At 45.2% G+C, this 26,916-nt stretch overlaps 1 protein-coding gene across 1 annotated transcript in view; it reads left to right on the plus strand.

Moving 5' to 3' along the window:
• LOC144792654 (glutathione S-transferase theta-1-like) overlaps positions 1-26,916 on the plus strand; it is a 103,878-nt gene that overhangs the window by 37,044 nt on the left and 39,918 nt on the right. Inside the window, exon 4 of the mRNA XM_078667802.1 lies at positions 7,580-7,756. Coding sequence (XP_078523928.1) covers positions 7,580-7,756 — 177 coding nt within the window. The remainder of the gene's footprint in view (positions 1-7,579; positions 7,757-26,916) is intronic.

Below are 26,916 nucleotides of genomic sequence, written 5' to 3' on the forward strand. Positions count from 1 at the left end.
TCTTTGCCCCTTTAGCTCACATTTACAGTTTCTTTTTCATCTCTGCTTTCATTCTTTTTTCACTGTTTTTCCATCTTTCTATTCCTTTTCCCCTTTTGTGTTTTTCTATCTCTTACTCTGGGCCAAAGTCTGATGAGGAAAAATAAGTGCCGGTTGGGCCCCCACTTGCAAACACTGGCTCAAACAAGGCACTGGTAGATACTGTGCTCTCCGGGGAACACTGAGCTGTTTGTATACTCGGGCCCAGTGCTTGGAGGATGTCCAGTAGCGAGGAGATGGGTCAGGGGGAAGGAGGGTACATTTCCTGGGATCGTTTCCAATAGACGTTGTATTTCAGTAACTCGATACAGAAGTCTTTCAAGCAGCTTGTGACTGACCTAAGGGCACTACAGCTCAGTTTCCTGCAGTCAGTTGCCTCCCAGCAATGCACTCGTGCTTTTTTATTTATTTCAAAAGTGACTTGAGTTTGTATTTTGTTGCTGTGCTGGAGAGAACAGTGTCCCACTGTATATTCATGGTGTGTGTGCGTGTATATATAACACTATTAGCGCTTCATATACCTGGTGAGGCACAGAAGCACAATAGTGAACAGTTGGCACCCTACAGTATGGGGATGTGCTTGGGTGTATGAATGTTGGATTTCCAGTGTGGGCTAGGTGGGGACTGTTTTGATTTTGTGGGTAAATAACCAATGGGGTGCTCCTGTCAGGTATTAGGTTGCTGCACCTAGGCATGCAATGGGAGGAAGAGGTGGGAGAGAGAGGGCATGCATCAGGGATTTAGATTATGTCTGATTTTGCCACTCTCTAGGTCCATGAATATGATGGAAGCACACCCACATGTTGTTAGTCAATCCTTCAGTACAATGCTCAATAGCCACATTTTGCCTGCTGACATGTTTGTACTCTGCCCCAAAGCACTTTGATGATAATTTCGAAACAACATGGAGTGCAAAGCGCACCGTTTACATGTCGCACAGCGAAGAAAACGCATTTGCGCTCCATGTTTCGAAATTATCATCAAAGTGCTTTGGGGCAGAACATAAATGTCCGCACGCAAAATGTGGCTATTCAGCATTATTCTAAAGGATTGGCTAACAACATGTGGGTGTGCATTCCATCATTTTCATGAATACATTTATAATTGTGACCCTACTGATTGGCTGCACCCAAAAAAGAACATATTGGTTTAAAGAGTATGTTAAAATATGATTTTCAGCACGAGGCAGCTTATAAAAATGTATGGGAGACACAGATTTCATGCAACTACAGAGGAACAACAGCAATCCCATCAGTGGACCTATAAATATAAAACCAATAGTCTGGTGGAATGCACATAGTTCTATTATAGGCACAAGGCCCACCCACACCACAGCAGAATAGGCATGCATGAAATAAACACACAACACAACTTTTGTTTGGAGAAAATATTGCTGCAGGTTTATTCCATACAAAAGTATGCAAATACGGTGGGTTATCTTTTGGTCGATCCAAGGGCAGGCAGCTGTAACAACCTATGCTGCCCTGCCCGCCTGATGAGCCAAGCACTGTGGTAAACCCAATCAGCGCTACCCTTATAGGGGTGATCCCCTTACTGGATCACGTGACATATTGGTCCCTTATTACTCACGCCCCTTTCAGGGCAGAGCGTAGCAAGGCAAGCCCCCGGTTGTTCAGACCCACAACCGCCCGAAGAACTAACGGGGTGCCAACGTCATTGTTCCAGGACCCTCCCCTGAGGCTCCTGAGATTTGGCTCTGGCACCCTTGTTGTGCTCTTGCAGAGGTATCCTTCTGTACCCAAGCTGCTTCCAGATCGCCCTGTAATTCCGCCTGCAACGACAAAGAAAACATTACAACGTCCTCTACAGTTTACCTGCCTGTCCCATGCCGGGTATGCGGTAGGGTGGGAGACAGCGTGCCAGGCAACAAAGAGGACCTAAAATGGAGGGGGAGGCCTAAATACCCTCCCCCACCCCACGGCATGCTGGACCTGACGTGTCTGGCGCACCCTGTAAGGGGACTCCTCTTGGAGTCCCGCGTACTGGGTAGGGAAGTGTCCAAATGGATCTAAGGGGGGCCACCCTCTCAGGTGGCCCCCTGAGGGGGCCGAGGGAAGCCGCAGTTTTCAAATGGAATGGTTTGTTTTTCTGTTTTGTCACGGGGTTGCAAGGAGGAATGTTATGAGTGATATCGTTTTATGTGGTAAGTCATTTCATTCAAAGACACAGGAAACGCTTTCTGTGTTTGTTTTTTGTGAAGTTTCACGATCACGTGGGGGATTCAAAACCATTGAGGAGGGTTGAAAAAGGTGCGACACCTGCGTAGGGTGACAAGATTCTCAAAACAAAAAACTGGGACACTTCATAGACCAGAAGTAGGACTACAGTTTGCAGTAACGCTCAACATAAAAGTAGGACTATTTGACAGGTGTCATAGACGAAGAAAAGGGACTAAAATGACAGCCACCTCCACAGACACAGATGAATTACAGACAAATCATATGTGTGACACATACTTCGCCGAGAGAGACGTCGAGGTTTCAGTGACCGTCACCCAGGTGACCCTCTAATTGCACGGTGTGATATCCTTACTTGGTGACACTCATGGCTCCCTGTGGATTGCCAAGTATGCCTCCCTGCACAGCCTGGACAACACGGCCTGGAGGCGCGGATTGAGCAGCAAACTCGAATTGACGGGACACGCAGTGGCTCACGGCCTGAGCCTGCAGCCTAGCAAGCCTTGGCAGAGTGTGTTACAGCCCAAGTAAGTTTAAGTTTTAAGCCTTGGTGCCAATGGCAGCGCGCGATCAGGCAGCTGCAGCGTTACTCAAAACGGTGAAATGGGTTGCAAGACTGGAGCCGCGTGAAGTGTGTTTTATGTTGTTGGGGCTTCTCTGACATAGGTTCCCTGTTGGGTCGGGTTACTCGCATGACGTCAGAGAGTGGCCCGAGTCCTGATGTTCTCCTGACTTCAGTTTGCTGGGAAGGAGGTGGGCACCGCAAATGCTGGCAATCTTTATGTTGATTTTTCTGCTGGCCCATCCAACAACAGTTGCCACCAGAGTGTTAGGACCTCGCACATCTTTTTTCGGCTGGGTCCCACCTTGGAGAGAGGCACAGGGTCACTCGTGACCTCCGAGGGTGGCCCGAGCCCTGATGTTTTCCTGACCTTTGTTTGTAGGGAAGTTGGGGTGGAGGGGGAGGCGGAGGCGGGGGGCCCACAAAGGCTAGAAATCTTTTGTTTCTCTGCTGGCCTATCCAATAACAGTAGCCACCAGAGTGTTGTTAGCAGGGCCTTGCACTTCCTGTTTCGGCTAGGTTCCACCTTGGAGAGAAGCCCTGGACTGAGTGATGCTCTCTGCGAAGCATCATTAATTACGAGGGAGGAACTAAAGGGTCCAGTATAAGTCAGCAAAGGTTGATGGTACAAGCCTCAAAAAACAAACAACCGCAAAAAAAACAGCTCCTGACGTAGTGTGCAGAGAGAGCCTTGATTTAATGTTGAAAGGGAGTTTCCTGATATTTGTACGATTCTAAGTATATTTACTTAGACATGAGTATAAATGAAAGTTGTTTAACCATTATGTCTTGCGCTTTGCAGCAGCTAACGTAGAGTTTCTAGTTGCTCAAATGGGTGTCATATCTGATATTTAGAAGTTTCCTTCGTTTTAATATCTTGATTTTGCTCGTAAGAAAGTGCCACTCATAGTCGTTAAAATGTCACTCATAATTACTCTGAAATTATGGAAATGTCACACATAGAAATCTGAAACCTTGGCAGCTATGCATGTAACATTACACCTACAACAAGCCAGGACTATACGCTTTGCCAGTTGTTCTTTGCTTCATAAGATAAGCAACAAACTTGGGCTTGGTTGTACATAACATTGAAAATGCTTCAGGTCTGGGGTCTCTTTGAAGGCAGTGAAGGGTGGTATTGCTGCAGCAGTAAGATTGTTTTTTAATCCTGAGGGCAAAAATGGACAGCCCAATAGAGACCTGTGTTCGCACCTGTGCTAAGTAAGCAGAGAAATATCTCGGTTTTTAAATAGTGTTTCTATAGTGTTTCAGTGCGAAGCACTGTTTAAAAACCGGGACTTTTTATTTTGAAAGGCAGGTCATATCATGTATTTGAGGGCAATCATACCTCCCACTTACGTGCGGAGTTCCACAGGGCTCCTCACTGAGTTCCACCCTTTTCAATGTATATGTGAGGCCCCTTGCAAAGCTCCTCCCATATGGAATCCATATTATAACTTATGCAATTGACACGCAATTAGTAGTGGCATTAAGCCACTCAAAGAAGATGCCAGCTGATCTAGAATCCTGCTTAGGAACAGTGGCCACGTGGATGGACCAGTCATGTCTCAAGCTTAATGGAGACAAAACGGAGCTAATGGTCCTGGGCAACGGCCAGAGAGCTTTGGCAAGCATGAGTTGGCCAAACAGTTTGGGCCCGGTGCCAAAACCTAAAAGATCAAGAGTTTGGGAGTTTGGCTGGATAGGTCGCTTAACTTTGACCACCAAGCAGTACAATTAGCAGCGCCTTGTTACAGCACCGTTAGGCAGATGCGTAAAATCCTTCCATTCCTTTCTGAATCAACATGCAGGATCATAGTCCAGGCACTGGTGTTATCCCGGCTGGATTATGGAAATTCACTTTACTTGGGGACTCCAAAGACCACTATAAGGAAAATACAAGTGGTACAGAACTGCGTAGCCAGGCTGCTGCGCAACTTTCCCAAAAGCACACACTGCCAATCCGGTCTTAAAAGAGCTTTACTGGCTACCAATCAAGGAACGCATAATGTTTAAGTCATTATGTAAAGCACATAAAACTCTCTGGGGCAGGGGCCCAAAAATCAATCTTGCACTTATAGCTTTCCATCGCCCCTCGAGACTTCTGTGCTCGGCGCATATGTTCCTGGCGACGGTGCTAAAATCAAGAGCACGTGCTGGAGGCCGAATGTTTGCCAACAACGCTGCAAAGCATTGGAATATGCTGCCCATTGATCTCCGGTAAATTACCCATCACCCTACGTTTCGGAAATATCTAAAAACGTGGCTGTTCCAGACCTGAGCATAAACTGTGCTAGACTGCCTGCTGTCATTAGCGCTGGGATGCCTAAGAGTAGCCATGCGCTCTATCAAATGTTAATTAATAATAATAATGACATGAAGCAATGTGGCAACAATGGGATGGAGGCATGGGTATCTAGGAATCTCTCTGCGTCCATGTCTATATTGCCCTTGTGCGTGGAGTGGGTATCCCATTCTTGCAGAAATGCTGCAGAGTCCCCTGTACTTAATAGAATGTGCCAATGGATGAGTGCTTGGCCAGGGACACTTATTCAATGGAGGGTGGCCGTTCCTTAAACGTGTGGGTGTTCAAACAGCACTTTCATGCCATCCTATCACTGCTTGGGGCACTCTAACATATAGAGAGCATGCAGAAACACAGAGCTGCCAGGCTGCGCATTCTGCTTCTTCTGTGTATTTAGCCAACATTGCCTTCTAGAACCTGATGTTTTGCTTTTAATAATAAAACAAAAACTAAATATACAGTCTTAAAAGACTAGCTGAAGTTTTTGTGTGTAATATGTGGCCACATGGCATATATGGAAGCAGCAAAGCAAATGCAATAGAGTGAGCATTGTGCCCTGCAATTTGTATGCCGAGGGATGAAAAGGTGTGAAAGCTGATAAGCAGAAATGCCCTCTTGTTATCTACGTGGCCAATTAATGCCCAGGATCGACATCTCGGTGGGAGAGTGAGAGCAGGCTTCAGCCTTTTGAATCCCATGCTGAATGCAATGCTGTGAATCTTGTCTCATTACGATAGAGTCCATAAAGCAAACTTTTTTGGGTGCATATGGACTTGTGGATCTTAATCCCTTACCAGTTTTGAGAATCCTCTAGAGAAGAACTGGTAGTTGCTGTGATGGTACAGAGAGAGAAAGATACTCCTGTGGTGCAAGTGGCTACATATGGGACTTAATCCCAGTGTGCCTTTGGATGAGAGTGCTAATGAAAGGTATCGCCAAGAATTCAAACCAGCAAACAAATGAGCATTCCTGCCTATAGGGCAAGTAACTGGAAATGCTAAACCTGTATTTGCTATCCTTTTGAAGGCCTTGCGTGACTCTCAATTTATGCTAAGGGCCACAGCAAACCGCATTAGTTCAGTGGTTTACTTCCTTAGAGTCCAACAGTTTAGAGGGTGATCTCTGTACTCCTGAATCCCTCCGCCACAGTGTCTCTGGGAGAAGGTGGAAGCAGCCAGTGTCCACCGACTTCTTGGTTCAATCTCTTAAGCAAAACCTTAGAGGTCATGTTCAGTAGCGAGGTGGGGGTGCCAATAGTTCTTTTATAAAAAAAAGTATTTGCGTATAGAATTTCCTTTTGCTTCATTTTGAGGCAAGAACGTCCATTTGTTGCAGCCGAGAGGGTGGGTATTTGGCTCAAAAGAGCTTTTTCCCACTCTCCTTTGTATTAGAGAAGCTAGAATGTATTGAGGGCTGCAGGGAGTAGTTCCTGGCTACTCATTGGCTCGACTGTCATCGTTAACCAGGCCAAAAGCTTGCTTTCAGTTTTGATAAATGTTTTCCCTAAAAACCTTTGGAGATACTTGAAGGCAAAGGGGTGTTTGCTTCGTTAGCTGGGTTAGGTTTGAGCCTCTCATACCCAGCATTATTTTGTTGTAGCTGCTCATCTATTGCAGATAGTTTGTAATCTTCTATCCTCAATCGGAAGTGGAATCTAACACCTCTTCCTCAACAGTTAATATGTTTTAATCTCCTTCACTCACCTGAGATTGTAATTTATTAGCGTTTTAAGATGGCTCAACCCTTGTTCGCCACACTGTGCATTAGGATCTACTCCAGAAATACAACAATGTTGTTCAACAAATTAATTTAAAAATCTAAAAAATAGTTACAATTTCTGGACTTCTGATTCTTTGCACCGACAAACTTAGTAACGTTATTTTTTTTTTCTTTTACATACAATTGTTTTGCAAAAGAGTGTGTTCTACTTTCAGAATTTCTCTGAATAGTAGTTGCCCTCACATGGCAATGGGTAGCTGTAGCGGAGGGCCATTGCCTACCTCTTCCTTATCTCTGCTCACATGTAGCCCCACCTTCCTCAGTAACAGAGGGCCATGTCCTCACTTCTGTACAATAATGGGGCAGTCCCCTTCGACCACACCCAAGCCTTTGAACAAAGATGAAACTCATCACTGCCCCCCCGCCCCCGCACTCCTCCCACTTCTCTGCAGCCGAGGCCTGGCCTACACCCTGCTTCCCCAATAGTGGTAGGTAGCAGCGTCATCCTCCCTACAAGTGATGTGCCATAGTCTCTACCTCTTCCTCAGCAGTGATAGATTGTAGCCCACACTCTTCCTCTCCTGCGGTATGCCTCCTTCTGTAGCAATGGGTCTCATCCTGCTCATTCTTTGTACTTGCTTATCTGTTGTCTTGAGGGGGAATCAGTAACTCACTATTTTTACCAGTCTACAAAATGGAGTCCCTTCTCCAGCTCATTAAATTATTGTAGGTAATGAAGTTCTATTCTTTCTGCAGTGCCTGACACCGTTAATTCTGGGTAAGGAAATGGAACCTGAGAAGATGGAAGCTGCCTTGAAGGAACTGCACACCATCCTGGATCAGTTTGAGGAGAAGTTCCTACAGGACAAGCACTTCATTGTTGGGGACGAGATCTCCTTGGCTGACCTCGTGGCCATCGTGGAGATCATGCAGGTGAGAGTCTGACCAATGGATAAAGAAGGGAGAGAGGGATGTGGAGGTATGAAGTTGAACTTTGAAAGGAAGGCCAAGCCCACTAGATAACTGGCATTCTGGCCTTATGGACATAAACTCCATATTAGTTGGGTATGTGTTTTTCCAGCATAGTTTTCGGACGGGGCTCTGTGTTCGTCACTTGTATCTCTTTCTGTTGGGCCCACTTTTGACTCCGAGACCACCGGAAGAAACCTTCTTGGTGATTGTTTTGTTTTTTACAAAGCGACAATCAGCAGACATCTGCCTTTTTCGACGCCTCACCATTGGGCCTTCTTCGTGGCTTTGTACGCCTTGTCTCGAGGACTTTGTCACCAAGAATGTGTGAACCGTGATGGAAAGGACACCCTTTCAGTATTGCCTCAGTGCCTCTCCAAATGTCCGTGGACTGACCACCCACAGTCCTTCAATGTCTTCCTCTCCCCTGATGACCATGCATGCGAGGACTGCCTTACCTTCTGGTCCAAGAAGACCCTTCGGTACGGACGTTCATGGGTAAAGCAATATGAATCAACTCGGTCTGGGATATTTCTATATGCTTTTCAGCCTCTCCCGCTACTTCCACCTGTGGCGTGGAAGATGCGGCAAACCCTATTCCACCTGGGCCAGGCAGCCATGACATTCATTAAGCCCTACTAGAGATGTCGATTAGCCCCAGAGAAAAGCTTCCAAACAGGCAGGACATGGTCCCCAGGTCAGGCACCATAGCCCAAGCAACTCAATCTGGCACCTGATGGCTTAACATTTGGTTACTTTGGGCCTCCAATCATGAATGCATATATATCCTCTGTGGGTCTGTTAGACCGACCAAATGGGCATGTTATGCTTTGAAGTTGAAAGCATTGTTCACTACTGCATCACAAAAAAGATAGACCCTCTAAGATCTGGTGTCCAAGACATCATCAGCTCCCTGCTCCTTGTCCAGAAGTCGGGCCTAGCCTACACTTCAGTACGACTTCACTCAGCGGCTGTGGCCGTATACATGCAAATCAGGGAGCATGTCTCCTTCTTCCACATCCCTGTAATCAAGGTGTTCATGAAAGGCCTCAAGAGTTTTTACTACAAGTGTTCTGCCACTGCCAGTGTGGAACTTTATATTGTACATAACAGGCACCCCAATCGGGCTCCTTAGTGGAAAGAGCACTCTAGATGTTAAGCTTGCCCTCATGTACTACATTAACAGAATTAAACAATTTTGCAAGGCAGACAAAATTTTCGTGGCCTTTGCAAAGCCTCACAACCCATCTTATGCAGAGATTGTTAAATGCATAGTTAAGTGTATGCAGACCTGCAATCACAGAGCCTAGACACTCTCCCTGTTACCCCTAGGGCTCACTCTACTCAAACAAAATTTGCAACCATGGCCTTCTTAGGGAGCCTTTCCCTAGCCGACATACACAAAGTGGCTATATGGTCAACTCCGCACACATTTTCAAAGCACTATTGTGTGGATGTTTTAGTCCGACAACAGGCAATGGTTGGCCAGACAGTCATAAGGATCTTATTCCAGACATCTGCTTCATCCACACGCCGACAACCTCTTATATGATGGGACTGCTTTACAGTCTATGCAGAGCATGGGTATCTCTACCAGCACATGCTATGAAAGGAAAATGTTACCCTGTTAGCATCTGTCCATAGGGTGTAGTGCTGTAGATTCATATGTGTCCACCCTCCTCCTAGGGCACTTATGGCTCTGTTCACAGATCTCTTTTTTCCGTAAGTTATGACCCTCTTCATGCAGTACACATGTGCATCATAGTGTTCAGTCACCATTCTATACTACTCACACCCGCTGCGCAGAGATTCTAGCATGGATTTCAGGCCCGTCCACAATGCTAACTAAGTGACAAATACGACAATGTGGGACTCGAAAGACTTCGTCGAACAAGGACAACTTGCAAATGTCCAAGCCCAGCATGTGAATCTATGACACTATCTATACACATACGTTTCCATGGAAGTAACGTTTTCCTTGTGCCGATTTGGTAATAACTCTTTTTTTTAAAAAAATTTTTATTCCTCAAGATATTATTGTATACCCATCTTGTAAAAGTAGGGAATAAAACATTCCCACTCAAAAACCCTAATGAAGCCTGTGTGAAGGCCATGCTCAGAGTTCATGTCAATAAATAGGAACTCAGAGTTGTCTTGACAGCATTTGTAAGATGCAGATCTATTGGCTCGTTTGTGTTTGGATATGGATGCAACTCTCAAAATGCACTGGCATACTTGTGGGGTCATTGTGAAATTGCTCAGTGTTGGACCTGGCCCTTTAGGCAGGTTCACCCCGAAACTTTTTTTTGGTGCTTTTTCCTAGCCTGTTTCTGGAACCTGGGTTGGTGATTTTAGGCCTCTGCGCACTTTTTTACTGTGGTACAGTGTAAAGTGCGTGTGCTCTCTGTGTATGTGTGGTGAGTGACCTGCCCTCCCATAGGAATGAATGGGGAATATGCATGCCCATGGTAGTTCCTGATGTGTGGGGAGTGCAGGGTCGAGTTTGATATGTGCGAACTCGTGAGATTGAATGCTGCGTAATGGTGTATGCGGCATGGTTGTGTCTAGTCTAGAAGTGCTACCTTGAGAAGTTGGCATATTTGTATAATTTGTGCCTGGCGTGTGATTGGCTGGTGAGCCTGGCCCAGAGTGCCTGGGCCTGCTTGTGGATTGACTGTCTGGTTTGAGTGTGACAGGGGCTGCAGAGCCCCCAGGAGGTTGTCCGAGTCAGCCCGTGGATGAAAGGCAGCATCTGCTGCCAGGGAAGTGGGTGGAGATCGCACCTGATAGTGAGTGAGGCTGTGCCTGCCTGCCACAATGCTGGCTCCACCCCCCCGCTGGGTGACTGTCACCTCTGTCCCTGATACTGACAGGACTTCCCTATAACCAGTTCTAGCTGGTTCTCACACTGCCTGCACAAAGACTTCAAAGACTTTTCTGTGAATAAGAAGGGGCTGTGTCAGGGGCGTGCTGCTGCTTGGGCCCAGGGGAATCCCTGGACACCTGATGGACTTTCCCTGGGGACCTTTGCCTGGGGTCCCCTGCTGCAGACTTCTGGGAACTTTCTCTTGCTTTTGCCAAGGCTTGTTATAGCCTAAAGTGCCTGGAAGGACTTTGCTGCAGCCCCTGAAGAACTTCTGTGGACCCTTCTTGCTGTAGGGGTCATTTCTAGGGGCCTGTGGGTGCTGCCAGTGCCCCCAGCGCGATGGAAGCGCTTTATTTTGACTCCTAGCGCTTGAGCGCTTTATTTTGGACCCGTAGCGAGCGTGTCGCTATCACGCATTTTGTGTGAGGTTTTGCAGGTGCCACCCTGCTTTATGCCCGATATTGTTATATTTTTATTTACGGGTGCCACCCCGTTTTTATTTAATTATTGGAGTAGTGGGCAGCTGCACCGTTTAGGTCTTGGTATGTTCCCAGGTGCTCAGCAAGTAGTGGGCACCTGCACCGTTTAGGCCCCTGACATTGAGACTCAGGGCGTCCTAGCCCCAACAAGGCCAGTTGGCCTAGGGACTGCCACAGGTGGTGGCTTATGTAAGGTTTTGCGCAATTGTGTGGTTTTTCCCTGCACCTCTGAATGTTTTAGGCATCATGTGTCTTTGCGCTATTTAGTTGTGTCTTTCTTTCCCTGCGCTGCACCTCTGAATGTTTTAGGCGTCATGTGTCTCCTAGCGCTGCACCTCTGAATGTGTTTGTGATGCATCATGTGCTTTGTTCTTAACACCGCTGAATGTGTAGGTTTATGCATCATGTGTTTCCCTTAACTACTCCTCTGAATGTATATTTATGCATCATGGGTAATGTGTTCTTTCCTAGACCCCTAAATGCTGTGTGATACTTAGGTGGTTGTTCTTTTTAGTACAGGTGGTCCTAGTGAGGTCCTGGTCCCCTGCGTGACATTCTCCTAAGGTGTTTAGGGTTGCGTAGGTGGTACTTACCTGTTCCCGGTAGTTACTGGATGTGATTTATAACTGTTATTTTGTGCTATACTTATTCTAATTTCTGACAGTATTTCTATTTCTAAAAGTGTTGATTCTGACTGTGGCCCTGTCCTGTAAATAATCCCTTATGAATATTGCCCGTGCCAGTTGGCACAATGTACATGTGTGATTTCTATCTGATATGTTTTGACAATACAAAAGTTATTTTAATATAACCTTGTGTGGACTTCCTTTTGTGGTGTGCCTAGGATGTTGTTGCTGTTGTTTTTTTTTACAAGATATTATTCGTGCGTATTCACAAGAGATTGATCAGGTCTCTTAGAACAGCCGCTCTTTTAGCAGCATTAATGTACTAGCAGCTTCCGACTCAACTAGTCTAACTAATCCTGCCTAACCTTTAGCTAGTCCCTAACCATACCTCTGCTTACCAGAAAACTGATAGAGCGCGCGAGGTCACCCAGCCAATGATTCCGCCGTTTCCGGCTTCAGGGCCCATATACTTTCAATTCACACTATTCATTGACCAGGCGACTTCACGGGCTGCTATCAATTGTGTGTGTTCCCTACTTGTTATGACTCAGTGTACCCGACTTACCATCCACCGACACGGGTACCTATGACTTCAATGGATCAGGGGCCTAGCTGTAAAAGGAAAGGCAGCAAATGCAAATTTCAAATAACATTTAATATTGTTTAAATGACCACGGACAACTGGAAGTTTTAAAATGTTTATCTAAAGTTCGTTATCATCAAGCATTAGATACACAAGAATGAAGCAATCAATAACCAAGATAATGTAAATGATATAACTATAGAGAAATAACGACAGGGTAACCATTCAAATGTAATATGGAATGCAAATGGGAAAAATACTAAAACCTCAAATGTTTAAGCCTGGACAGACTATGCATGGGTTACTATAGGAGGGCCTATAAAGAGTAACACGCTAAACTTAAAGTAAAGGGACCTTTAAACAGTCTAGGTAAGGAGGTTCTAGACCATATCAGAAAATGACAAACAGCAATGCAAAATATAATCTCTAAAAGATTGAGAGACATGGGAACATATCATGAAAAATATGCGAATGACTTTCGTTCAATAGTTTGCGGTAAAAGCATGGAAAATCAACATATGCAAAGGTGTCACTTTATTATAGCAAAAGGTAGAAATATAGAAAGATGCAAGTTTAAAGAACTTAGAGCAGTATTTACCTAGACTGGTGTGGAAACCAAACCCTGGCCACGGGTCAGTTAAGGACAGGAAACCCTCAAGGAAGGATACCCCTCAAAGGACAGCAGGTGCAGAATGGACACCCCGAACCGGACAGGATACCCTCAGATTAGGAATCAGGACAGGACCTCAGGACAGGACAGCAAACCCTCAGGACAGGACCGCTCAGGACAGGACCGCACCCGCAGTTTGGAAGCAACGCCTGCGTTCCACCCTCTCTGCAGCTATCGATCAAGACCCCGATTGGGTCAACGAACTCCCAGCAAAGTGCTTTGCCAGCACTTTAAGGTTCAGTAAAACCTTAGTCTATGGTCAATTTCGGACAGAGTGCTCCGCAGCTCTCTGTATCTTCAGTCACCTATTGAGTACGATGGGTCAGTGACAGGTCAGCTAAACCAGACAAGTCGGACAATTCCCTAGGTAAACCCAGGGTAGATATACTCTTTTGGGACGGTGTACCACCCCCCAATGTTGCAAAGTGTCAGAATCCCTCAATTTGGATTGGTCCTAAAGTAGGATTTGGGTAACACACCAATCAGAACACGCTAATTTGAGCCTATATTAGCATACTTGGGTACCGCCTAGAGAGATTGGGGTTCTCATGAGAAACTGTGCAGAAATACGAGTGAAAATTAACATTGTAACACATGAGGAGCAACATTCGCCGTTCTCGTAGCGCAGAGGTGGCTTTCCCAGGCGCATCTTGACTGTGGCTGCCAGCTGGCTGAGTTCCACTGTCCAAAGTGGCCACCTTTCAATGCTCCCTGGTCATGCGCAGAAGAGACCGTCAATATGGCTCCCAATCAGTTTGGACCCCCATTCCCCGCGGTACATGAAAAGTAAGCGAGAACAAATTAATACACAGAAATAACGTTATGAAATCACATTCACAGGGTTGTACTTTCAACTTATCATCACAACATATACTTATGCAGTCTAAATGTTAGCTACATGGAAACAGGCACAAGAGCAGTGGCACGAGCAGTACCACATGATGGGCACAGCTATGTATTACGCATGCGCATAATTTTCCCTCCAACTCTGCAGACGCGTCAGGACACGTGAGTGTGGCTGACGCATGCGCAGTAACTAAATACAAGCGGCAGCCATTTTAAGTGACTCGAGTAAATTATTTTAGTAAAACATATAGGCAAGCGTCTTAATCTTTATTTAAACTAAATATAAACGTTAGTAAGACTTACACTTATTACTTTGTTACACATAAACGAGGTTCATGACTTCGGCAAGATCGCAAAATATGCGAAGCTTTGCTTCATCAATCCCCTCTTTGATGATATTTACTATCATCACAAAATAAATGGAACCAGATGCCAACTTTCTTTCACACTTTATACAATTCTATCTCTTCCAGCAAGCGTTCCAATTTCTCTCTTTCAGTTTTGGTAGGGTGAGAAGTCTTCACCTTTTTGTATATCTGATCATTCACTTCTTCCAATTCAATCTCATCCACACTTCGTTTCACACCTCTGGCATTCACTTCATGCTTTCCGGTGCGCTTGCGGCATTTGCAGCAGACAAATATGAAAAATAGGATGAGACCTATAATTCCAATTGGCATCAGTACTTTGAGCAATAAGCCTTTACCTATACTAGCGAACCAATGACCTACATTTGAGAGACCATCTACCAGTCTCTTCCAGGCACTATCAACCTCGAGTGGTCTGAGTTCCTTTGCCAAATTAGTAATATTTTTCACATATCTTTTGATCTGTACACTTTTATCCGGAATATAAGTGCAACAATGTTGCGCCTTCAACATCCGGCAGACTCCGCCCTCTTTCGCTAATAAGGTGTCAAGAGCAAGTCGATTCTGCAAAACCATTGATCTGATCGCAACCATTTCGGTGTTGACCAGCAGAAATCCATGAGCTGTCTCAGTAGACAATACATCCACTATAGTAGACAATTTACAAATTCTGTGAGTGTTCAGAACCACTCCCACTCCAGGTATCAGTGCACTGAAAATACTACCCATTATTTCACCTATGCTTTCTCTTTTACTACGCACTAAGCCATTAGTATTTTCACTGCTTCCAGCGCCTCCATTCACATGGTATATTTTCGGGAAGACAATGCCAAAATAGCAACTTCCATACCAGTGATCCGGCAATTTGAAATAAGCCTTGTCCCCACAAATATAATAAATTCCAGGAAACACAGGCTCTGACCCATTTTTGAAACCCCAACCTCCAATTACCTTGTAATTATGTTCGCATTCACTGGAACCAATGAAAATGTTATTATAATAGCTAGTCTTCTCGCGGTGAAGACATAGCTTGCCTTTCTTTTCAAAATCCAGCAACAGAGCAGGACCCGCCCCACCAGTTGAGGTGCCTTCCATGTTCTCTGCCCACTTTGGCTGTTTCTGACTTTCGTCATTAGCCTTCTTTTGTATTTTAATTCTCCTTTTCTCTGCCATGTTTAGGAACATCTTTTCCTGCTCATGCAAAGAACAAGTCAAGTTATCTCTGTGTGCGTCCGCTATGTCAATGTTACCTATAGTCAGGAAATAATCTCCCATGTATCGTATTGCGTCACTTTTGGTATGTACAGGATTCAAGTTCCCACGTATAGGAAGTTCGGAAAAGATCACGTCATTGTTAGAGTAATAGTACTGTAACGGTCCTCTTTTGTAAAATAAGCTAGCTAAAATGCTACAGGAAATTCCGTATGTCAGTGGCAAGTGATGGTATGTCACGCCTTCAGCCACAGAAGTAGGTAGCTTCATGCAGACATAGCAATCTTCAATTTCCATAGTCTCTACATAGTGTATTAACAAGTTTGCGAAAACATTTAAGCGTGTCCTGTTTTTGATTCTATGATAATGTAGTTCCTCATCTGATGCTTCTAAGTCTCGTTTTGTTTGTCTCAGTGCTCTTTCATGTATAGCTAAACTCTGTGTTGTCAGCTCTTCACTGTCAGTATTTACAATTTCAGTAGGGACAATGTTGGTATCTTTACTCACAGCAAAGGGTATAAAAATTGTTAGTCCTATCCAAAGTAATATCAGGACAACTACACTACAGACACATACCTTGCAGCAAGTTTTGCAACAGCTGCGACTAGGTCTACCACTCACGGTTGAATCAGACATTATGGCTCAGAAATAGTTTCTCGACCCCTCTTTGTGACCTTACACGAGTATCTTACTTTGTGTAAATTCACGGTGGCTCTTCTTCCTCTTCGTCAGAGTACTCAGGGACGGGCTCTCCGTCGCTTACGTCAGTGATGTCGAGATCTTCAAGCTCTTCTAACACAAGTGTCCATTCAGGTGACTTGTACTTTTTGTTTTGTCTCTTTATTCGATCACTCCTTCTTTTGGAAGAGTCTTCTGGTTGTTCTGCTATACGAGCACTTCTCCTTTCTTCTGCACGTTTTTCTTCTACTGTTTTTATTCTCAATCTCAATTTCTTTATGTATTTAGGCTCAAGATGCTTTCTTTTCTTAAGTCTCTTGGTTGGTACTTGGACTTCGTTTCCTTCTCTTGCCCTCTTATTCTCATTAGCTTGTGGTAATTCTGCTTCAGTTTCTTCTTCTTCTATCTGACTAATTCCAGGGCTAGTATCTGTTTCTTCTGCCTGGGTACTAATCTGGCCTGGTTCAGGTATACCGTGTGTTTGCTCTTCAAGTGTCTCTGATTCTATTTCCTGAACACTTTCTCCTAATCCTATCTGATCCTGTTCAAGCTCTTCGATCTCTTGTTTTTTTTCTGCTCGAACTATTACACTATGTCTAGTCTGTCCCTTCCCGATATCAGGTGTCAGTGGTGGAGTATCAATCACTTGTTCTGTATTCCTCTCTTGTTCAAGATCCTTCACTTGTTCAGTATCGGGCACTTGTTCAGTCTTATTCACTTGTTCTGTATCAATCACGTGCTCTGTCCCTGTCTGACCTTCTCCTTCCTCAGTTTTGATGTGAATCTCAAGATTCTGAGGCTCTTCGCCTATGCCTTGCTTTTCCTGACTAGTCCACTCTCTACCTTCCCAAAGTCTTTCATTTGTTCGAATAGGGTCTTCAGTGAGGTCAATCAATGGAATCCACTCTTCTGGCCATATGCTTGGCAGCTCGTCTTCAGCTACTTCTGGCTCAGCTTCTTGGACCCCTTCAGCAGGCTGGACTCCTGGTAGTTCGTTGTCAACTATTCTTGGGCCAACGTCTGCTGATTCTGCAGCTTGACTGGTACTGGGCTGTACGCTGTCAGCTACTTCTGGTCTGGCTCCTGCAGAGTCCTCTGCTGGACGTCCTTCAGCTTCAGGCACTTCGTCTGGTGGTACCTTCTGGGTGTGGCTGGCGTGTATCCAACGCGGAACCCCAGCACACTTGACTGCTGTGGTAGTAACCAGAATCACCTGACGTTTTTCTCCCCACCTGGGCTCCAAGCAGGTCTTCCGAGTGTGCTTCTTTATCTTCACCCAGTCCCCCGGGACCAGTTTGTGGAGAGGAGTCGTTGGATTGAGGATGGCGTCTTCTCCGATCTGGCGAGAGATAGAACGCACTTGGTCACCCAATCTCTTGCAGTATTCAAATACCAAATCATCAGTAATACTCAACAGTTTGCTTCCTGGTACCCATGCTTGTCTCATTATTCTTCCCATAATTATTTCATGGGGACTTAGGCCTGTTTTGCGATCAGGAATACTTCTGAGTCCCATTAGGACCAAGGGCAGGGCCTTCACCCAGTTCAATTTAGTTGCATCACACAGTTTTGCTAGTCTGTTTTTGATAGTTCCATTTATTTGTTCCACCACTCCAGAAGCCTCTGGACGGTAGGCACAGTGTAGCTTTTGTGCAATTCCAAAGGCCTTACAGAGTTCATCGATGACGTCATTATGAAAATGTGAGCCTTGATCTGATTCAATAGTGACTGGCACCCCGAATCTAGGTATCAGTTCTTTTAATAAACATTTAGCTACTGTTTTTGCGTCATTTTGGGGAGTAGGGAAAGCTTCCACCCACTTTGAAAATAAACAGACCATGACAAGGACATATCGCTTCCCTTCACAACGGGGCATGGTGATGAAATCAACCTGTATTCTCACAAAGGGACCCCCGGACCTCCCAATTTTCCCCAGGTCCACTACAGTCTTCTTCCCTGGGTTCATCTTTTGACATGACCGGCACCTCTGGCAGAGGGACTCTGCTACTTTCCTGAACTTCTTACTGTACCAAGTCTGTTGGAACACTAGAATCATGGCGTCCCTACCAATGTGTGATCCTTCATGTATCAACCTCGCCATTGCGCTAAGTAGGTGTCTAGGTAACACAGGCATACCAGTTGGACCTATAATGACACCATCCACACGTCTTGGTCTACATCCATCTTCCTTCCACTTCTCTCTTTCTTGCCAAGGTGCCGCCTGCTGCCACTCTTTCACCTCATCCCATGTAGGCACTTCCTCAAACACCTGAAGTTGGCAGCTGGTTCCTGGCCCCCCTCGTTTTGGATTCACGATATACCAATCTCTTGCGCACCATTGGGCCACTCGATCAGCATAATCGTTCCCCAGTGATACCTTGTCCATGCTCTTTTTATGAGCAGCACATTTTACCACTGCCAGTTCCTTTGGTAACTGGATTGCCTCTAAAAGGTCTTGAATAACTTTTCCATTTCGAATAGGAGTACCCGATGAAGTCAGGAACTCCCTCTGTAGCCATAACTGGCCAAAGTCATGCACAACCCCATAACAGTACTGACTGTCTGTATACACTGTTATGCGTATGTTCTTCCCAATTTGGCAAGCTTTTATCATAGCAATCAATTCGGCTACTTGTGCAGACTTGATGTGATATAGATAACCTGCTTCCTCAATTTTCTCTAAGGACACTACTGCATAGGCAGCACTCAGGCCTCTTTGTTCATGCCTTAGACATGAACCATCTACAAATAATTCTTTGTCATGCTCAGGCAAGGGCGTTTCTTTTATGTCTGGGCGTGGCTTGGTATTGAATTCTGTTAGGTCAATACAATCGTGTTCATCATCCACCCCCCTTCCATATCCTTTGGGTCGGGGAGTAAGGTGGCTGGGTTCAGAATACTGCACCTAACAATGTTTACATTTGCAGCACCCACAAGAATCCTCTCATATTTAGTCAGCCGACTAGGGGTGAGATACTGTGTTTTTGTTCTGGTCAACAAAATTACCACTCCATGCGGAACATACACAGTTACCGGATGTCCCATGACAATTGACTCACTCTGTTCTAAACTGGCACAGGTAGCAGCTACTGCTTTCAGACAACCTGGTAATCCAGCAGCCACTGGATCCAAGGTGGCAGAGAAGTATGCCACAGGCCTTCTCGTTGTGCCATGTTCTTGAGTTAGGACTGACAATGCGCAATTATCGCGAGTGTCACAGAACAGGGCAAATTCTTTGGAATAGTCTGGCATCCCCAATGCAGGAGCAGTACACAGACAATCTCGTAGTTTGGTGAAGGCTGTTAAGCTTTCATCATCCCATTCTACAATCTCGGGTGTTCCTCTCTTAGTCATTTTTATCAAGGGCCTGGCTAGGACTGCAAATCCCAGAATCCACTGCCTGCAGTATCCTATCACACCCAGGAACATTCTGATCTCTTTTTGAGTACGGGGTAACTGCATCTTTTGAATTATCCTCACTCTTTCCGATGTCACTTTTCTGACACCTTTTTCTATCTGGTGCCCCAGATATTTCACTGATTTTGCACAAAACTGTAACTTGTCAGGGGACACTTATGTCCCTTTTCACACAGATGATTCAGTAGGGCAATGGTGTCAATCACACAATCCTTATGACTTTTAGACGCCACCAAGAGGTCGTCTATGTATTGCACTAAGACAGAGTTCCCAGGTAAGACCAAAATTTCCAAACATTTTTTCAAGATCTGATTAAAGATAGAGGGGCTCTCTGTATACCCTTGAGGGACCCGGTTCCAGCAATACACGTGACCTTCGAAGGCAAATGAGAAAAGAAATTTGCTATCTGGATGCAAAGGAATGGAAAAGAATGCATGACACAAGTCTATCACTGTGAACCACTCAGCATCCCAGGGAATCTGATACAGAATCACTGCTGGGTTCGGGACAATAGGGCAACAGGGAACTACTATTTTGTTAACTTTTCGCAAATCCTGCACTACTCTGTACTTGCCACTAGGTTTCTTAATGCCCATAATCGGAGAGTTACATGGGCTACTCATCACCTCCTGTATGATGTTTCCTTCTAACAATTTCTTGATTTCCACAGCAACACCAGCTTTCACTTCTGCATTCATCCTGTAGGGTTTAGTATTGGGGTATACCGCATTGTCCTTTATTGCTATCTGTATGGGGTCCACATTTTTCATCAACCCTACATCTTTCCCAGTAAAGTCCCATACCTCTGGCTTCACTGCTTCTTGGAGTTCTTGGGGTAAATCCTGCATGGTCATTCGTTTAATTTCCGAGTCAGGGCGGACCAGCATTAATTTATAAATGCCGTCTTCATCTGGGGTCTGAATTTCAACACCCTTTGGTGTGCAAAAGATGGTACAGTTCATTTTGCACAGCAAGTCACGTCCCAGTAAGTTTACTGGACTGGTGTCGCAAACGACAAATCTATGCATTTCCTTAAAGTTTCCAATTGAGATCTCCATGGGCTTGGTAACAGGAGTACTAATCAATTGATTAGATACACCCACTACTTGGATGGCTTCTCCCGAGAGGGGTAGGTTTGGAACGTCCACTGTTCTCACAGTAGAACGGGTAGCGCCAGTGTCCAACAGAAAGGTGACATCGTTTCCGTCAACCTTTCCTTCAATGTATGGTCCGGACTGGTCTACCAGCAAGGAGGTGCCAAGTACGCACTCCTCGTCCTCCCCTCTCAGGCCCCGTCAGTACTGGTCATCACAAAGGAAGGTATCATTTAAAAGATACTGCGAAGTTGCTGCATTTCTGTTCTCATTGCTTTCCCAGACTTCTATCTCATCTCCCTCTGCCTGTTTTCCCCTGTATACTTGCTTTGGTGCTCGGGGCACCTGAACTGTTTTTACCTGTGGTTGAGTCTTTCTCGGTCTCTCTTTCTGCGTCTGTGGAGTTAAATCAGGAGTTTTGGAGTTATCTTCGGGCAAGTAAGGACACTCGTTACGCCAATGTCCAATTTCGCCGCACTGATGGCAGGGAAATTTCTTCATAGCCTCCTCCCTGCTCATTTTGGGCCGGGGCTTGCCTCCTCCCCCTCCCCCAGGGCCTTCATTCTTAGCATTTTTGACCATGTTACTCAACTGCTTTTCCTGCTGCTCTGCGAGCTTCACCTGAGCCCACATCACTTTTTCCTTTAGAGCCTTTTTCTTTTCTGCCATCTCGTCCTCGCAGTACTTTGCGTACCGCAGGACCTCATCTACCTTCTTGGAGTGCCAACAGATTTTGTTATCTTTTATCCACTGACAAATCTCAGGTCTTAAACCATTTACAAACCTGTAAATGAAGTGCATCATGTCCTTCATCTCGATGTTATCTATACCACTGTATGTTTTAAACACCTGTAACAGCCTTTCATAATAGAAGTGCACTGTCTCTTCTCTTTCCTGCGTTGTTCTATCTATCCTGGTCCAATCAGTTTCCTTTGCTGGGACCTTTAGTTTCAGATGCTGAATTACCTGCTCATATTTTCTCATCACTTCTTTCGATGGTTCCCCAGTTTTTTCATCTCTCGGGTATTCCTCACTAGGCCAGGCTATAGCTATTTTACACTCGGTCCATAGATCGACTGGGACCACAATGTCGAAAAACCCATCCAGGTCTTTCCACAGGCATTTCTGTACCTTTACAAACCTTTCCACTTGCCGGTACCATTCAACTGGCTTCTCCCGCAATTTTGGGAAATCGTTAGTAAAGGACACAATATCCTGTCTGGACCACGGAACGTGCACATACCTCCCACCGGGTACTTCGCGCATGGGGCATAAAGTTTCGGGCTTGTCTACTTCTCTCAGAGGGAACTCAGGGGTAGCTTGTCTGGAGCGGGCCTCCTCTTTCTTATGAGCCCACCTCGTTTTCCATTTTTCCACGTCTCCCCATTTTTGCAAGACTGCAAGCAACTCTTTAATCTGCAATTTTCTTCCTGACACATTCAGACTTTCTAAATCTTTGTCGGAAAACTCAGCTCGGTATGGTTTCTGCAAGGGCTTCGATCTTGATATATCTATCCCCATACTAGCTGCAGTGTCGGTCAGTTTTTCATGGAGCACCCTAGTACTCCGGGTAAGACTTTTGCACATAAACAGCAACTCTTCTTCAGAATAGGTATTCAATCTGTCTAACCCCACATTTCCTGCCATTAATTCCTCTATTTCTACTCTCAGTTTGTAGAGGTCTAAAGGTTTCGTTTGCGGAGCCTGTTTTTCTAATTCAAGACTCCAATTTTCAATTTCTTCCGGCGTTACCAAAGAGACACTCCTGGTACCTGTTGCTGACTCTAATTTAATTTCTTTCGTATCAAAAGGATTATGCTTCTTCTGCACTCCCTTTCCGGTCTGTTTGTTTGGCAGATCCAAGAACACAACTTCAGACTCACACTCACTGGACTGATCGTCTATTAGTAAGGGCTCTTGCCTCGGCGGGGCCATTATCGGGTTCATAACTGGAGGGTTCAGACCTCCTTGATTATTCCCGTACAACGGAACCACTGGTCCGATTGTTACCGGAATAGTCAAAGCTTCAGGACTGGTATTTAACTGGGAAATTTTCTGAATTATTTCTGACCTCTGTTTAGCTATGGCCTCTTGCTCCCTTTCATCTAACACTCTTCCTAATGTTCGGTCAGGTATCATCTGTGGGGTCAGTTGAGGCGTAAAACTCGGGGCAGTAGGATGCGTCTCACTTGGTCCCCCACCATAATTTGGTTTCGGGAACAAAGTTCCCGTGCCAAATGACCTACGCTCTTCCCCATATGGAGGCTGCAAAAAGGGTACTCCTGAACTTAATGGTTTCTCTTCGTTTTCATAAAGAGGTCTGGGGTAAAAGAGCTTTTCACGGGAATATTTTTCCTCCTGGTTCACGGGCATACTGGGATATATATTTCGTACCTCTGGGGGCTCGGGCTTCTCAAAATAGGGCAATACCTGGCCCCCTCCCCCCCTACATAGGGATCTGTCCTCCTCCTTAATAGATGGACGCTGGTGGTTCTCTCCTGTACTGGAAGGTCGGGCTCCCTCATTATAAGGTGGCGGACTTCTCGTAAAAATGTCATCTAAAAATTCATCGTCTGACTCCCCAGGAGCTCCCCAATGCTTACTCTTTTCTGTCCTTTTCTCTCCCCCAGAAGGGTTACCTGCTGGCATCATGGGAAACAGACCCTCAACAATCATGCTCTGCCTCCACTGTTTCATCCTCTTATCCCTGGTCTCTTGTTTCAGCCTGGGGTACCATTTAGTCAGACCTTTGTCCATTCGGGGTTTCTCTCTTTCAAAAGCCTCAATCTCCCATTCTTCTAATGCCTCATACTGCGTTAGTCTCGGTCTGGGATGTAATTCATTCATGCGGGTTCTCAGATTGAATAAAATTCTACCATTAAAAGTACCGTCTAACGGAAAAGCCAATACTCCGTCATCTTTTGTGTACCTCACCCAATTCTCCAACCACACACAGGTGTTGTACCCTCGGTCAAACATCATGAATGAGGCAGGAGTATTCGGTGGCGGGACAACTACGCCTTCCCTAGATTTAATCGGTTTGTCCGTTTTGAAATAATTCTTTACCCTACTTACAAGGGACATCTTTCTCTTTCCTCCGTACATAATATCGTATCTATTGGCTTTCCACTGATCCCTTTCAAACCCTTGGTTTCTCGGATCGGGTCTAGTCTCTGGACAATACGAGTGCCACATACGATTTCTACGCTTAACTTTGTTTACAAAGCTACCTCCAATCAGAACGCGCCTTGCAATTCTGTGCGACCAATGAGGTGCACGCGTTCAAAATAGTTTTGGCCAATGGGTGCGCGGCCCCTTTGTGAGACAGTCCTCACTCTTCGGCGCTTCACCCCTCCTTTACAATTCCAGCCCCGCTACCCGCCCGCTGTTTCTACCAATCCCAGCGCGGCACGGAGTGACGTCAGAGACGCTTCGCGACTGACTCCCTCCCTTCACAAGGTAACGGAAACTTTCTTTCCTTTAAAGTGCTCAGTGCTTGGTTATTTTACAACAAATACACATTCGCCACAGTGCTCAAGTGTCTAGACAGTATAGCTTTGTTTCGCTGCAAGTAAACTACTTCCATTTACTTTTCACGCGCTGCGGGCAGATCTCTTCCGCCTACCCTTCACTCTAGCATCAGTGAACCTGTTATTCCCCTAAACTCATCCACTTCTTTCCGGGATATGTTCCGAGTCTAAGGTTTCTCAGCGGACGCCTTTGCTTTCACCCAAGCTCCGAGGAACCTGCTACTTTTCCGATGTGACCCTTACTAGGTTACGCCACTATGGGAATTTTGCCAATGAACCTCGTTACCGACATTTATTCACACATGTATTCAGAAAACCCTAGTTAGTGCTTCCCGGTTATCCTAACCTGCACCTAACTTTCCTTTAAGCCTGTGACCTCAGGACAATGGATTCTATTCACCACTTGCCCTTTCAATTCCCCGGGGAGTTCGGACAACACGAAACAATACGGTTTACGAACGCATGGATTAATACATATAACAATATAAGAACAAGAATAATAATACAGCAATTCATGAATTGTTTTTTTTTTACAAGATATTATTCGTGCGTATTCACAAGAGATTGATCAGGTCTCTTAGAACAGCCGCTCTTTTAGCAGCATTAATTTACTAGCAGCTTCCGACTCAACTAGTCTAACTAATCCTGCCTAACCTTTAGCTAGTCCCTAACCATACCTCTGCTTACCAGAAAACTGATAGAGCGCGCGAGGTCACCCAGCCAATGATTCCGCCGTTTCCGGCTTCAGGGCCCATTTACTTTCAATTCACACTATTCATTGACCAGGCGACTTCACGGGCTGCTATCAATTGTGTGTGTTCCCTACTTGTTATGACTCAGTGTACCCGACTTACCATCCACCGACACGGGTACCTATGACTTCAATGGATCAGGGGCCTAGCTGTAAAAGGAAAGGCAGCAAATGCAAATTTCAAATAACATTTAATATTGTTTAAATGACCACGGACAACTGGAAGTTTTAAAATGTTTATCTAAAGTTCGTTATCATCAAGCATTAGATACACAAGAATGAAGCAATCAATAACCAAGATAATGTAAATGATATAATTATAGAGAAATAACGACAGGGTAACCATTCAAATGTAATATGGAATGCAAATGGGAAAAATACTAAAACCTCAGAAATGTTTAAGCCTGGACAGACTATGCATGGGTTACTATAGGAGGGCCTATAAAGAGTAACACGCTAAACTTAAAGTAAAGGGACCTTTAAACAGTCTAGGTAAGGAGGTTCTAGACCATATCAGAAAATGACAAACAGCAATGCAAAATATAATCTCTAAAAGATTGAGAGACATGGGAACATATCATGAAAAATATGCGAATGACTTTCGTTCAATAGTTTGCGGTAAAAGCATGGAAAATCAACATATGCAAAGGTGTCACTTTATTATAGCAAAAGGTAGAAATATAGAAAGATGCAAGTTTAAAGAACTTAGAGCAGTATTTACCTAGACTGGTGTGGAAACCAAACCCTGGCCACGGGTCAGTTAAGGACAGGAAACCCTCAAGGAAGGATACCCCTCAAAGGACAGCAGGTGCAGAATGGACACCCCGAACCGGACAGGATACCCTCAGATTAGGAATCAGGACAGGACCTCAGGACAGGACAGCAAACCCTCAGGACAGGACCGCACCCGCAGTTTGGAAGCAACGCCTGCGTTCCACCCTCTCTGCAGCTATCGATCAAGACCCCGATTGGGTCAACGAACTCCCAGCAAAGTGCTTTGCCAGCACTTTAAGGTTCAGTAAAACCTTAGTCTATGGTCAATTTCGGACAGAGTGCTCCGCAGCTCTCTGTATCTTCAGTCACCTATTGAGTACGATGGGTCAGTGACAGGTCAGCTAAACCAGACAAGTCGGACAATTCCCTAGGTAAACCCAGGGTAGATATACTCTTTTGGGACGGTGTACCACCCCCCAATGTTGCAAAGTGTCAGAATCCCTCAATTTGGATTGGTCCTAAAGTAGGATTTGGGTAACACACCAATCAGAACACGCTAATTTGAGCCTATATTAGCATACTTGGGTACCGCCTAGAGAGATTGGGGTTCTCATGAGAAACTGTGCAGAAATACGAGTGAAAATTAACATTGTAACACATGAGGAGCAACATTCGCCGTTCTCGTAGCGCAGAGGTGGCTTTCCCAGGCGCAACTTGACTGTGGCTGCCAGCTGGCTGAGTTCCACTGTCCAAAGTGGCCACCTTTCAATGCTCCCTGGTCATGCGCAGAAGAGACCGTCAATATGGCTCCCAATCAGTTTGGACCCCCATTCCCCGCGGTACATGAAAAGTAAGCGAGAACAAATTAATACACAGAAATAACGTTATGAAATCACATTCACAGGGTTGTACTTTCAACTTATCATCACAACATATACTTATGCAGTCTAAATGTTAGCTACATGGAAACAGGCACAAGAGCAGTGGCACGAGCAGTACCACATGATGGGCACAGCTATGTATTACGCATGCGCATAATTTTCCCTCCAACTCTGCAGACGCGTCAGGACACGTGAGTGTGGCTGACGCATGCGCAGTAACTAAATACAAGCGGCAGCCATTTTAAGTGACTCGAGTAAATTATTTTAGTAAAACATATAGGCAAGCGTCTTAATCTTTATTTAAACTAAATATAAACGTTAGTAAGACTTACACTTATTACTTTGTTACACATAAACGAGGTTCATGACTTCGGCAAGATCGCAAAATATGCGAAGCTTTGCTTCATCA

This window comes from Lissotriton helveticus, chromosome 11 (genome assembly GCF_964261635.1).
Source record: "Lissotriton helveticus chromosome 11, aLisHel1.1, whole genome shotgun sequence".
Lineage (NCBI taxonomy): Eukaryota > Metazoa > Chordata > Amphibia > Caudata > Salamandridae > Lissotriton > Lissotriton helveticus.